Source organism: Drosophila nasuta, chromosome X (genome assembly GCF_023558535.2).
Source record: "Drosophila nasuta strain 15112-1781.00 chromosome X, ASM2355853v1, whole genome shotgun sequence".
In the NCBI taxonomy this organism is placed as follows: Eukaryota; Metazoa; Arthropoda; class Insecta; order Diptera; family Drosophilidae; genus Drosophila; species Drosophila nasuta.
In genome coordinates, this window is record NC_083459.1 from 8568842 (window position 1) to 8583412 (window position 14571).

At 36.5% G+C, this 14571-nt stretch overlaps 1 protein-coding gene across 5 annotated transcripts in view; it reads right to left on the reverse strand.

Moving 5' to 3' along the window:
* The window catches only part of LOC132797131 (neuropilin and tolloid-like protein 2), a 107525-nt gene that overhangs the window by 60716 nt on the left and 32238 nt on the right, over positions 1-14571 (reverse strand). For all 5 annotated transcript variants that reach the window (XR_009633626.1, XR_009633625.1, XM_060808655.1 and 2 more), the window contains exon 3: positions 2604-2877. Coding sequence is in view for 3 of the 5 variants with exons in the window: in XM_060808655.1 (XP_060664638.1) it covers positions 2604-2724 (121 nt within the window). In the remaining 2 variants the exon portion in view is untranslated. The remainder of the gene's footprint in view (positions 1-2603; positions 2878-14571) is intronic.

A 14571-nucleotide genomic window follows, 5' to 3' on the forward strand; every position in this document is an offset into this window, starting at 1 on the left:
CACGCCTCATTTCCGCTTGACTGACATGCCACACGTGTGGCATGAACAAAAACCGAAAAAAACGAAATTTTCCATTCAAATTCCCTTGCCAAGCGAAAAGATCCGAGAAGGAAGCCCCAATCTTTACAACTTCTAAGGCTTGGAAATTATTCCGGTTTTAGTACCATTTTTCATGTCAAAATTATTCAATTATTAGTGAAGCGAAGAAAAGCCAACAAAATTTATACATACACGAGTGTGCTGCTGTGTGTGCATGAAAAATGCGAAAAGAGCACCCAAGAATGCCAAAGCTTGTATTGTTATGGACTTGGCCATACTGCGTATACTTAATATTGAGTTAATTATTGTAAAAAAATATTTTTTGAACGTTACCTTGCTTAAATTGCGTAATCTTTAATCTCTATGCTCTAACTTTAACTCATACTTTTTACCTCATTTTATATGACATTGTGCTGTTACGTATACTTGATATTTTGTGAATTGATTTTTAAATATATTTACACATATAAATCTTAGGTAATAGCGATAGTCGAACTAAAAAGAAGATAAATCTGTCGTTAATATATCGGACAGCCAAATATGCTAGGGATTATGCCAAAGTACATGGCGTATACTTAATATTTTCACTAGCTACAACAACTTTTGAAAAGCAACTTGCAGCGCATATGAAAACAATAGATTCGTAATTAATTTACACTTGCAAAGTAAATAAACTTTCACAGCTGCGATAAATTAATGCCAAATAACATGACGTATACTTGATATTATATTGAAACCAATAAGACGCGAAAATTAATGTTTTTTCGCTCAAACTGTATTTACAGGGTATGCATAAAGCCATGTTTATCTGTCCCTACGTGTGTGTGTCTGTTTGTTTGTGTGTGTTTGTGTTCGCATAACACTCATCGGATGTTTTTTGGTTGTATGTAAACGTAAATTTGCTTTTGTTCCCCTAATTCGTAGCTGTTTTGCTGTCGCCTGCAGGCTGTTGCGTTCAGGTCGCGTTTTTGCCATGTATTAATTTTCAATTATGATGAAATGTCAATCCGGACGAGCATCTGCTGCCGCGTCTCTCGCCCGCCAGCTGTTATCAATAATGAAAAGAGGACAGGGAAATCTTTTCGGGGGGCTTGGTCAAGAGCGTTGTTGAGTGTGGGCTTAATTGTTATGCTACAGGTTAATTTAATGCCCCAAAATAACTGAGCTGAGCGCTGAGCACTTTGGCTGTTTTCCCTTAACACCGTTTTATTGTATTTTGTCCTTCCGCTTTTATTGGAATTCAAATATCAAACAGAATTTTTCATTTCATTTATGGGCACGAAATGTCGATAGACATTGGCATTTCCTTTCGGTTTTTTTGTCCACCATTTCATCACAAACATTTTTTATGCACTTCAAGCAGAAATCATGAAACGCTTTCAATGTTTGCAATTAACAAGAGTAAAAAAAAGAACAAAAAAAAAACGAAAAAGAAAACTCGCGCACACATATTTTGTTGACCCTTTGGAAAAACTCATTTAAAAACTGAAAAAAAATATTCGAATTTCGATTGACAAAAAGCAAAAGCAGCTCATTTTCAGTGTGCGTTAAATACAATATTTTTTACGCAATGAATTAAATGTTGGTTTCATTTTGATTTTTCAACTTTAAGCGTTCACTTATGTAATGCATTTAATTCAATGAAATTTTAATGGATTTTTTGCTTAAAATTTATAACTCGCTGCATTTAAATGAATTTGCACTTGTTATGGCACAAAATATGGTAATATTTCAGTGTAAAACAAATATTTGCTTGGCCAAGCAAGTAATACACATAAAATTTCATGCTATCTGAGTGTGTGTCTAGTAGTTGACCAATTTGGCTGCTTGCCACATGCGACAATTTTTGCAATGAGGGGAAAAAAAGTTTTCTTTTCCACGTCGCGACCTTGACTGCATTGCAATGCAATTGTCGGCCATTTTGGTCACACACACACACACACACACACACTTGTACACTCACATACATACACGGAGTCATAGCAAAAAGTTGTTTGGCAAAGTTTTTGAGTTGTTTTTATATGTTTGATGCTAAAATGCGAGTCAATTAATTACAGACAAGCGAGCAAACGCACACACACACGCATATCCATATATGTACGTAGCAAAAGAGTGGGAGTGTGTGTGTGTGTGTACGTGTTTGTCAGGTTCTTTTGTGTGGCATTCAATTTGGGACAGCTGAGTAAATAGAGAGGCGCAGGCGACATCATCACAGACATTGGTCGATATTTTATGGATGCCGCACACAACAAAACTCAAATGAAAATGTTTGCATTTTATTTCAAGGCAGTTGGAGACATCTCATCCATAGATAGATGCGTGCCACAGCTGTATGTGTGTATGTGTGTGTGGTTGCATAAATAAGGATATAAACGAAGGGCTAATGAGGTCAAGCGGACAGCAATGGAATGCTTTATATTCGACACTCTTACTTTTGCCATAAGTCGAGCCACTTATCTCAATTGTTGCTGCGCGCGATGACTGCTGATAAGCATCGCTCTCTCTCTCTCTCTCTCTTTCATTCTCTTACTGGCACATTCGTTGTCTCACTCTTTTGCACTTACCATAAACAGTCTGGCCAATAATTAGCAGTATTAGCAGCCAGCAGCAGCTTGACTGGGGCACAGGAACAGCGGCAGCAGCAGCAACTGAACCACCACTCGACCATCTGCTGAGTCTCCACATTTTGTCTTCTCTTCTCTTGCTCTTCTCGTCTCTCTTTTGCCCGCCACTTCGGCGTTTGCCTATTGTTCTTTTGCTGCCAACACACACACAAACACAGAGAGAGACACACACACCTGTGTCTGGCTTCCGCTTTCAGGTTTTCAGGTTGTGTATCTGCAATGAGCAAAATGTTAAACAAATAAATTAAACTTGTTTCATTTAGTTCAAGTTAAAGAAAAGCACAAAATAAACCAAGTTCTCGACTACAAAAGTTTTTCCAAATGAAATGCCAAGCAAATAACGCCGCTTTACCCAGTAATTATTGCTACACTTAACCCCATTTATATTTGGCCCACTGTGTTCACCCTTTTCTTCAAGTGGGAAAAATTCAACGTACTCCTCGTCGACGTCGTCGTCGTCGTCGTCGTCGACGGTACAAAAATTTAATTACAATCGCAATATTATTGTATTTTGTTTGAGCGAATGTTGTTGCCAATTTCGAGCATAATTTGTAAAAGGCTTTTTTTGTGTGTATTTTTCGGTTGCTTGTGCAAGTTTCTAAAGTGCCAAAGTGGCAAATGAGCCACTTTAGTTGCCTCATTGTGGGTTGTAAATTTAGTTGTTAATATATATAATTATAATTTAATATATAGTTGTGTGAAAGAACTGTGTAAATATATATAAAATTCTTTTTGAGCGCTAACATAAGACAAGTTAGGTTATTTCCTTTAATTTTAAGTAATTTGTTGGGCAGCGACTTTTAATAATTCATCGCAACATACATTTCTTTACATATGTTTTGTTTATTAATTAATAAGTGGTTGAGGCGTAAAATGTTTCAATTAGTATATATCTTATTCACTAATATCCATCCTGTATATTTAACAAGTAAGGAAGCTACAGTCAAGCACAGTCGAGTGAGATACTCTATAATTATTTTCAATAAAACCATATACTAAAAATTTGTCAAATTAATACAGTAAAATACTAAAGTATATAGCGAAGACTATATATAGTATATAAATATAGAACTTCATTCAAAATATATTATAGAGTACAAAATATACCGATTAATATACCACAATATTTCTAAAATATGTACCGAAGGACATATTTGGTATATCTATATAGTATTAAATTAAAAATATACCAAAGATTACAACATTCTCAGCCAAAATAACTAAGAACCTATTGCACTAGCCTTTTTTAGACTCAGTCGCTGATGAGTAGCTCTGCCTGTCTGCATTCATTAAATCTATTACATTTTTGTATTACCTTATATTGCAAATTTAAATGTCTAGACAAAGCAATGCAAGACCTAACAAGCCTCCATTTCTATATATATTATGCGATGTATTGCAAAAATTGCAACTAAAATAGGATAAACACCTGGCGAAGTTGCTTTAGAAAACTTGCCGACACTTATCAATTTTTTTAAAATTTATTTCACTTCATATTGACTAGTTTTGCTAGCGAAGTGATTTACAAAAATATCAAATAATATATAAAAATAATTACATTGTTCGTATTATTTGTTGCAGTATTTTTCCTCCTACTATTTTTGGTTTCAACTTTCAACTCTTTCGGTTCAAATTTAGTTGGAATTCAAAACGCAATGAGTGAGTGATTTGATCATTTTGATGCATGCAAAAGCGTAAGATACAGTTATGATTGGCTTACAAAATTGCATAAGCGAGCTGTACTTTAAATTGAATTGTAATTTGATTTCATTTGGTTGCTCAATTTCTGTTTTTTTTTTGGTAACACACTCTGGCTTCAGGCTATTTGGCTGCTATGTAATTTAGTTTTTGTGTAGCAGGTGCCACGTAAAAGAGAAAATTGTGAGGTGTTACCTGAGAGAGAGAGAGAGAGAGAGAGAGAGAGGAATAGAGAGTGAGAGAAAGAGATAGCTAGGTGGCAGCATCTAGTCAGCCGGCACCTGCCGTTTGACCCACATTGATGACTTTGGTTTTAAAATGCGGCCAGTGGCGCCATAAAGCATGACCCAATTGAATTGTTACGCTCCGGCTAATAAAATTTTATGTGCGGCTATTATTAGGCTCTCGTGTCTCTCTGGCTCGTTGCCCTCTGGGCCGCTTCCCCAGTGTGGCAAACAATGCCACAGCAGCATCAGCAGCAACAGCAACAGCACCAGCAGAAGAAGGAGGAGGAGAAGGAGGAGGAGGGGGAGGAGGAGAAGGAGGAGTAACAACAGCAGTAGTAACAACTATACATTGTCACTTACTGATGGAATGGGTAGCAAGAGGATGTACAGGAGCAGGAGCAGCCAAGGAGACAGACAAGAGAGAGGGAAAGGGGAAAGAAGGCAGATGGCTAGAGCCCTTTACTACTTGTTTTTGCGGCTTTTTGCGATTTTGCGAATCCGAATCCGAATCCGAATCCGTATCCGTATCCGCTGCCGAATTCGCAACCAGCGCGAATCCTGTTTTTACTTGTATTTCGCTCTCCGCCTCTTTTGTATTTTACGTGTTTTTTTTTCTATCTATCTATCTCCTTTAGCTACTACTTTTTTTTTTGTTGCCGCTTGAGCCGAAACTAATTTATTTCCTGTATTGATTTTGCGCTCGAGTCGAGTTGGCGTCCAAAATTTATGCATAACTTTGTCCTCATCCTTGTCGTCGTTGTCGTAGTCGTTGTTGTTGTTGTTGCTTTGATATCAGACACTTTGATTACACGCCTCAACAGTGCGCTCTCCTATGCGAGTATGTGTGTGTTTGTGTGTGTGCCTCGAGGAGGGGAGTGTGGGTGCATGTTTTTCGAATTTTTTGCGCTTCGCTTGTCTTATGCGGCTCGTGGCGTTAAGTACTCTGCCACCCACGGCATTTGCATAGTGCCAGACAAGCAGGCGCACAATCCATTTGGCTAACAGCAGCCGCCTCTTCTTTTTCCCTTTTTCCCTTTTTCCCTTTTTGTCCAAGTGCTGACCGTTCCGTATTTTGTCCTGAATGGGGCATAGCGTAATGTAATGATACCCTGTATATAGCAAAACCATCATAAAGTTCGGCCATCTGCGCTTCGCTCTCTAAAGTATTTACTGCCGCGCCTCTAATGATCCTTGAATTATGACTGCTTGTTCACAACATTCACTAATGAATTTATTTGCCACTTCAATTCGTTGTTTTTGGTTTGTTTGTTGTTGTCTTTTGTATTTCAATAATAAACTCGCAAACTGTTCAAAATATTTACAAAACAGTTTTTATGGTTTAATTGAGAGACTAAGCAATAAACTCACATTTTTCTTGAACTTACGAGAGAAAAGTAAATAAACATTGCATTAAAACTGTTTGTTTGAAATGAGGTTAACTTAGTATATACAAAATTCTTGATTTTATAAAAGCATAAGTTTCTGGATTCTTCATATATTTTAGAGACAATTTTTGACATGAATTACTACTATATTTTATTTTATACAAAAGAATATTTTCTATATCATTTTTCCTTCGGCAAAAAAATTCATTGCAAAACATTATGAAAAATATAGCATCTGGCTTCAATATGTTTTCTTTCGAAATTTCATTACAAAATATATGAAATTTATCATTTTATTAGAATTTTTTTTTAAATTTTTAACGTATTCTTTAGATTATTCCAGCTGAATAATTGTAATAACAAACATTTCAAATTGAACTCTTTTTTAGAAAAATATCACTTTTATAGTTTTTGATTCGTTGTTTGACTTAATTTATTTTGAAAGAAATTATTTCCATAACCAAATTAGAGCTTAAAAAGATTTAGTACTTCCATTAATATTTCACATACTTGTAATTTAGTTTTTTATACGAGAAATTTAGAATTTTGAAATTATTCCTAAGATTACTCTAAGTTTTTTAATGTTTGCCTTTTTAATTGATTACCTTCCATTACTTTGGATTTCAAATTTGTTTTTTTTTTATATCTTTGGAAAGATTATTTGTGCAATTCTTTTTAACGTGTGTTCCTCATTTCAATCTCATTTTGGGGAAGCTGCACATAACTTTAATTAGAGCAATAACTGTTTGGGAGTTTGCAGACAACTTCGTGCTCTGTGTGACTGAAGAGGCAAGCTAATCAGCAAGAACTCACTGCAAAAATATTTCAAGTTTATGAAGCAAGAGATCGCAGCGCTTTGCTGATTAATGTCCATAAACCTTTCAACTGTTAAGCTACCGCATCCTCAATAAGAGAGAGAGAGAGAGAGATAGAGAATGAGCGGTGGGAGGAGAGGGAATGTAGTTCCATCAATTTGCCATAACCCATGCTTATGTGTGACATATGCTCATGTCTCACACCTCGCCCACGCCGAACGCACAGCTGTCGTGTTGCTTATAACGCAGACGACACCGCAACGGCCATAAAGTGTCGTAAAGTGCATTAGAGCGCACTTGGCGAAGAAAATGTCGAGAGAGCAAAAGGGAGAGAGACAGTAAACAGCAGAGGGAGCGCATAAAAAAATAACTAACCGGAAATCAGCAAAGAGTAACGAAAACAACAGCAACACAAAAGCAATGCAAATGCCACCCTCTTGAAAATGGTAAAGAAAATGCCTTGCATAAATATTCATGCGCCCACAACAAGGAGCGAGATAGAGGGAGCGAGAGAGAGAGAGAGAGAGAGAGGTGACTAACACCTACGGCAACGAGCCATGGGGCAAAGGCGTCGCTGATTCCGCATACTTTATGCCATTTCTGATTGTTTATTATTGCGACATACACACGGACGGAGCAGCAGCCGCTAGCCAAGCTGCAACGGCATGTTGCAGAGGGGCAACAGCAGACAAGGAGAGGGGAAGAGGAGGCAGTGACGCAACGAGAGAGGTTCCAGCTGCCAAGGCAGAAGGCATTTAAATGCCTGGGAACATTTATTGGCGTGTTTTACGCGCCATAAACTGAAATTCATAAACATTTTATGCACTACATGTGTAAATGTATCTTCGTCGCTCCCTCTGCAACAACATCTCTCCCTCCGCTCCGCTCTCCTCTCCTCTCCTCTCCTCGAGCTCTTTCTTTCTCTCTACTGACTGCAAACTGCATCTGCATACATGAACAATTCTTTTGGGCCTGCCAAAAACGAGAGACACATTTTTAGCTGTTAGTCAATGCGAAAGTTAAAAAAGATGCCCAAAATATTAAAATCACACATGAGTTGCGTGGGCGACTCGTAAAATACTCTAAGGAGAATGTTTTCATAATAATCAAAAAGAATATTGATAGATCATTTAAAAAGTAAAATATGAAAGTAACTTTAAAATATCCATAAATAAAGGAATTTTAATTACATATGCTTATACTATATAAGGGTAAATGTTTAAGTAAAGTTCTTGATTTACCAAAATATTTAAAACCGATTAGTAATTGATCTTCAATTTCCATCCTTGAACGCTCTTAAACATTCTATTTATAAAATATATAAAATCGACTAGTGAATGATTTTTTTTTCGGATTTTATCGCTTTTAAACATATTATTGATTATTGATTATTTATTATTACTTATTAATTTTACTATTTGAATAATCTTTAATTTTAACTTATTACGTATTTTATATAAAATGTAAATAATAATTATTATTTTTTAATTATGTCACAACTTTACACATAGCTTAATACATTGACAATTAAAAAATAAATTATGCTTCATAAATATACATTTATTACTCTACAATAAGAAGACAGTTTAATTAAAAGTGTGGTAAATCATTTGAGCTAATTTTAAAATGGTTTAAAAATATCCACAAATAAATTAATTTGTATATATTTTAAATATTTAAAAGTGATTAAAGAGAAATGAATTAAACCAAAAGAAAATTATTTAATTTAATTTAATTTATATAAAATATAAATGTAATATTATCTAAATAAATCAAATAAATAATGCATTCGTAAAGAAGACAGTAAATATAATAAGATACGATAGTTAAATTAACATGACCTTTAGAAAATTAAAAGACTGGAAAATTGTTAGTGTTAAGAAACGATTGAATTAAGAGAAAACCTAACATACGACGTGTTGGTATATTCGGTAATGGCGAGGTCCGAGCGAGAAAGCTATTCGGCCTGAGTGGCATTGTTCTCGAAAGAAGCCAGTAAAAAATAAGAAGATACACGAGACACAACGTCACTCGCTACGCTTTACAATAAAAATAATTGAATTATAGAAAACTATAAAACTGTAATAACAATTGCTCTCTTACCTATAATGTCTTATAATATATTGTGTTAGTTATATTATTGTACTATAGAATTTATATTTACACGCAATTGCATTCACTAATTAAAATCAAAATAAATAATATGCAAAAATGTCACCAACTGTCGCTCTCAACATATATGCTCGGTGAACAACTTGCAGTCGAACATTTTGGGGTGCTGCAGCGAAGAAAAAGCATAAAACAAAAACAAAAGTAAACGAAAAACGAAGAAAAAGAAAACAAAAGGTAGCATACTTATGTGCGCAATGCTGCAGGCATTGCGAAAATGCGGCATAAAAATTCATTTTATGGCTTGCGTTTTTATTGCCGCTAGGCATTGTTTCAGTGTCAGAGTCCTTCGCTGTGACCCGGTAATTGTAACAAGCGTTACAGTTACAATAAGAGTAAGAGCTGTTGTTGCTGTTGCTGCTGCTGCTGCTGCGTTGCTGCGTCTTCTTGTTGTTGTTCTTACACAAAATGTTGCCCATACGCCGCATGGGCCTCATGCATATGCAAACGCCACAAATGTCGCAAAGCCAGCAGTAGCAGGCAAAGTGGCAAAGTGGCAACTGGTGAATGGAAAGTAGCAAGTGGCAAATGGTAAGTGGCAAGTGGCAGGCAGCAAAGTGGCAAGCAGCGAGCAGCAAGTGGCAAGTAGCTTGTGTGTGTGTGCGTGCCACTGATAAGCGCATTATGAGCTTGAATGGCTTCGATTGGCATTGCCATTGTCCTTTTTGGCATCTTTGCTCATTTTGTATCGCGTTTGCAGTCAATTTTGCCTGAAAGGCGCGATAATTGCCTTCAAAGATATCAACGCACAGCAACAATACCAAAAAAAAAAGGTCAAAAGGACAAAGGCCAAACACACACGAACTTAACTATATAAAACTGTATATAGTATATCAATACGAGTTTATATGTATGTATGTAGTATTTCCGTAATGCAGCACCTGGCCATTCAATTTCAAAAAAGGAAACGGCGAATGGGCAACTCGACTCTCTCTTTTGTGCTATTTCATTGCGCACAGGCCATGAAAATTGTTTTCATTTCCAATTATTATTTTTATGTGCATTCATTGTCTCGCTCGGCCCTCCTTCCCCGTTTGGACCACGCATGTTTTTATAGCCCAACGCTGAATCAGCAGAAAATCACAAATGCCCTTCAATGTACTTGATTAATTTGATCAAGCTTCAGACAAGAGTTTTCCTCCATCGAAACCAAAAAAAAGAAACACTCCCACACACTCGCTCCCAACTCCAACTCCATTTCCATTTCTATTTCCGTCCATCACCTCCATTGCTGCCCGTCTCCATGTCAATCTTCTTAGCCTCAGCTCTATCTCAATTACCTTCTTTATATTAACAACAAACAGTCTTCTTGTTGTTGCCCGACTTGGGCATGACTTCATGCCGCTTACGTGTCGCATATGGAGGGGCGGTAGCGCTGAATAGAATTGAAACAAATTTGAACATACCCCAGGCAATAGGCAATGGCAATGGGATTGCCACACAACTCGAAACATAGAACCCCAAAACCAACTTCACACATCTACATAAAGCAGCAACAGCAACAGCAACAAAATCAGAACATCAGTTGCTGCTGAAAGGGAATGAAGATGGAAATGGGAAACGGGAATGGGAATGAGGTTTGGGACATGAGAGAGACCATTGCAAAGACAGTGTTGACAGTCGCCTACACTCGTCGCACAGTGTCCGCCATTGAATGCTAAATGAAAATGTGTTTCACACACAAATAAATTAAGTATAGAATGCAAAAGGCAAAATGCCAAATAAAATGATGTACAACTGTGAGAATTCATTAAATAATTAATGTGTATTGTTTGCGTTGTGTTTTGTTTAATTTGTTTCAGTTTTATGTGTGTGTGCCAGTAAACTAGATGTATTTGCAATAGCGAGTGTCATAATACTTATGTGCAATTATTATTATTATGGCCTAATCAATGTGTGTTTATTTTTTGGCGATTAACTGGGGTCGTCAATTTCGTATTTTCGCTGCTTATGAATTATGAATTAGTCAAATAACCAAATAAATCATGCGAACGTTGAAAGAAGTGTCATAAATATTTTAACGTTACAGTTGAAAAATTGAGAATATTTTAGTTAATGAATTGAATGCAATATTAAATTATTGAGGGAAAATCAAGTAAAGAAGTGTCATTAATAATTTATCGCATTCTGAAGTCATTGGCGTTAACTTTAACGTAAATTTATTCCACTTTCATTCAATGATGATGATATTCTAAAATGATTGCAAAGAAAATACTTGTAATAAAGTTGGTTAATAAAATTATATACAATAATCGTACAGAAAATGTATCCTTTATTAGAAGACTCATATATTTGTAAATCCTTCTTTATTTTCCTTGTTAAGAATTATTCCTTCACTTTATATGTTTAAACTATGTTTCAATGTTTCAATTCAATTCAATTTGAATTACATTCAAAATATATTAGATTGTAGTAGTATATCAGTATACCAAATACAGCCTTCAGTATATTTTTAGTATTTTTGCGGTATATTACTTGGTATACTTTGAGAATAATACCGAAATGCATTGCTTTTACTTATAATGGGTATTTCACAGTCGAGTACACTTCCTTGCTTTATATATTTTAATTACTTCGAACTTGAGCAGTTTCTTTGCATCAACTTTTGCCAAATATATGTAAATGCTTCTCTCCCTAATTGTATTAACTCAAAAAGCTGTCACTTTCATTAATGCTAAGTTTACTACACAATCGCTAAAAAGCTAGCTTCACTTTCTCAATTTGTTTGGCCACCCGTCTAGCTAATCCACTTGCTGAGTTGCAGATTGGCTGACAGATTACGTAGCTTGGCACCACGGTGCGCTCAAGAGGCGTTGAAATTAGCTCGTCCTTCGTCGACGTCGACGTTGTCGTCGCCAGCATTTCAAGTGGCGCTAGATAAATGCTGAATTCGTGTCTGGCGGGCGCCCAACATTATTTGCTATGGATGGTAGGTGGCAGCCACCCCAATCGGGTGAGGGGGGAGGGCTGTTTTTGGGGGCTGTTTCGGGGCTCCGCCTCGTTGCCGCGATGGTAACACGCTTTAGTGCACATTAAGACTTGTTTACGAATTTGCTTGTAACATGAAATTAATTTGTAAATTTAAAGGTTGCCAATGGGGCGCCATCAAGCAGCTCCAAAGCACAGCACAACACAGCAGAGATAGAGATAGAGATAGAGAGAGAGCTAGCATAGACACAGCAAAATGTGGTGAACAAGACTACGCTGAATAGAATTGACGACACATGCATACGCAGTTTAATTATTTGTCGTACGTTTGACATCGTGACCAGGACAACAACAACAAGCATGAACCCAACCCAGTCAAACCAACCAAAGCAAACCAAACCAAACCAAGCCAGGCAAAATAGTCAACCAAGCAGCCAACCAACTGTTGGCTCTCACTCATCACGCCCATTTGGGAATCTGGAATCTGATGCTGGTGGCAGCGAAGGAAGGAATGGAAGACAGGCTCTGCTTGCGGTTCACTTCAAACTTGTCTTCCATATTTTGCCTTCGCTTTCCGCACTCCCATTCCTATTTGCACTGCCTTGGAGTTATGTTTTTGGAGAGAGTGCACGCATTGCAATTTCCTTCAATTTGTATCTCAAGCAAATGGCAGTGTGGCATATTTCAAGACAAAGACTCTAGACAAGCTCGTACACTCGACGAAAATAATGGTGTCATATTTTATGCTTCAAATTTAACACGACAAAATTGTGCTTTATGTTTAACATTCAAATTCATTTGTGTGCTCAAACTAACAGATAAAAGTGATATAGTTTTATGAAGAATGTTAATAAACAATGTAGAAATGTTGAAAACTAAATAAAAAATTGAATTATATTTAATTTTTAAATTATTTACCAGACAAAATTGTAATAGATTTTTAATAATGTTGATCATTTAATTTGAATTTAAAAAGTATTGAAAATATGTTCTAAGATAGTATGTTACATAAATATATTAAGCATGACAAATTTGCTATTCATTTATGTATATATGTAATTCCCGCCCATTAGCGATAGTCTCAAAAGTGTCAAACTGTTTATACCCGCTACCCATAGGGTAGAAGGGTATTATAACTTTGTGCCGGCAGGAAATGTATGTAACAGGCAGAAGGAGGCATCTCCGACCCTATAAAGTATATATATTCTTGATCAGCTTCAACAGCCGAGACGATCTAGCCATGTCCGTCTGTCCGTCTGTGTGTCTGTCCGTCTGTGTGTCCGTCCGTCTGTCCGTATGAACACCTAGATCTCAGAGACTATAAGAGATAGAGCTATAATTTTTTTTCGACAACATTTGTTATGTTTGCACGCAGATCAAGTTTGTTTCAAATTTTTGCCACGCCCCTTCCGCCCCGCAAATAAAAAATCGAATAACAAGCGTAATTTTAAAGCTAGAGTTACGAATTTTGGTATATATAATAATTACTATAGTAGTTATGATTCCTAAAAATTTGGTTGCGATCAGATAAAAATTGTCGAAGTTATTAAAGAAATACTTTTGTATGGGCAAAAACGCCTACTTACTAGGGGTCTAATTTGCTTTGGCCGACAGTCTGGTATATTGTGCTGTCTATGGTATATTTTGAATGCGGTACTATATCGATATACCAAATATACCATTTGGTATATTTTTTTTTGGTTTTTAGTAGTATATTTGGTATATTTTGAGAAATATACCGCAAAATATATTGCTTTTATTCAAAATGGGTAGCGGGTATCTCACAGTCGAGTACACTCGACTGTAGCTTTCTTACTTGTTTTTCTCTGCGCTTTTCTTTGCTTTGCGCATCATCGTAAAGGTTTTACTGACCACTCAGCTGAATAGTAAACGTAGCAATAAAATGCTAATGGCATATCACTCACCAAAAAATATGTCAGAAGAGAAGTGTGTGTGAGTGTGTGTTTATGTTTGTGTGTGTGCATTAAAAAGTTGAAAATTAATTCTTAACGAAGAAGTTGGACGAAGTGTTAATATTACAATGGACATTTGGCATGAGGATTTGGGTCATTAAGTTTGTGTCGCACAGTGTAATAAATCTGTCAGCTCGTTGGCATTTACAACTTGAGCATTGTTAATGCTCAATGTTGTTGTTACTGTTGTTACAGTTGTTGTTGCTGTTGCTTTTGCTGCTTAGCTCTTGGCAACGTCATGTCAATTTTGATCCTTTGTGCTGAGTTCACGATTTAAACTGAACTTCGACTTTCGAGTCACTTGTATTTGCATGGGGTTGAGGTTGAGGTTGATTCTAAGGCTGAAGCTGAGGCTAAGGCGTTGAGTTTGATTTCATCAGCGGGGACTTTGATTTGCCACTGTGTGCGGCTTGTCTTGGCCTGTCGCTGATTTAAATTAAATTCGTCAGCAGCAACGGCGACAGCAACTGCGGCATGTCAATGCGAAAGCGCAAAGCGCCAACAACAGCAACAACTCAAAAAGTAACAAAACAACCAACAGCAAATAAAAGCCTGTTCGCCATTTTGGCAACTTCCGGTTTGCTGTGTTGGTTGGCCAACTTTCTGTGTGCTATATATGTATGTGTGTATGTGTGCGGTACATAGTATATAGGATATATAGTATATATGGCAGCTAATATATGCGCGCTTTGGCAAGCCCAAACGCTTCATTA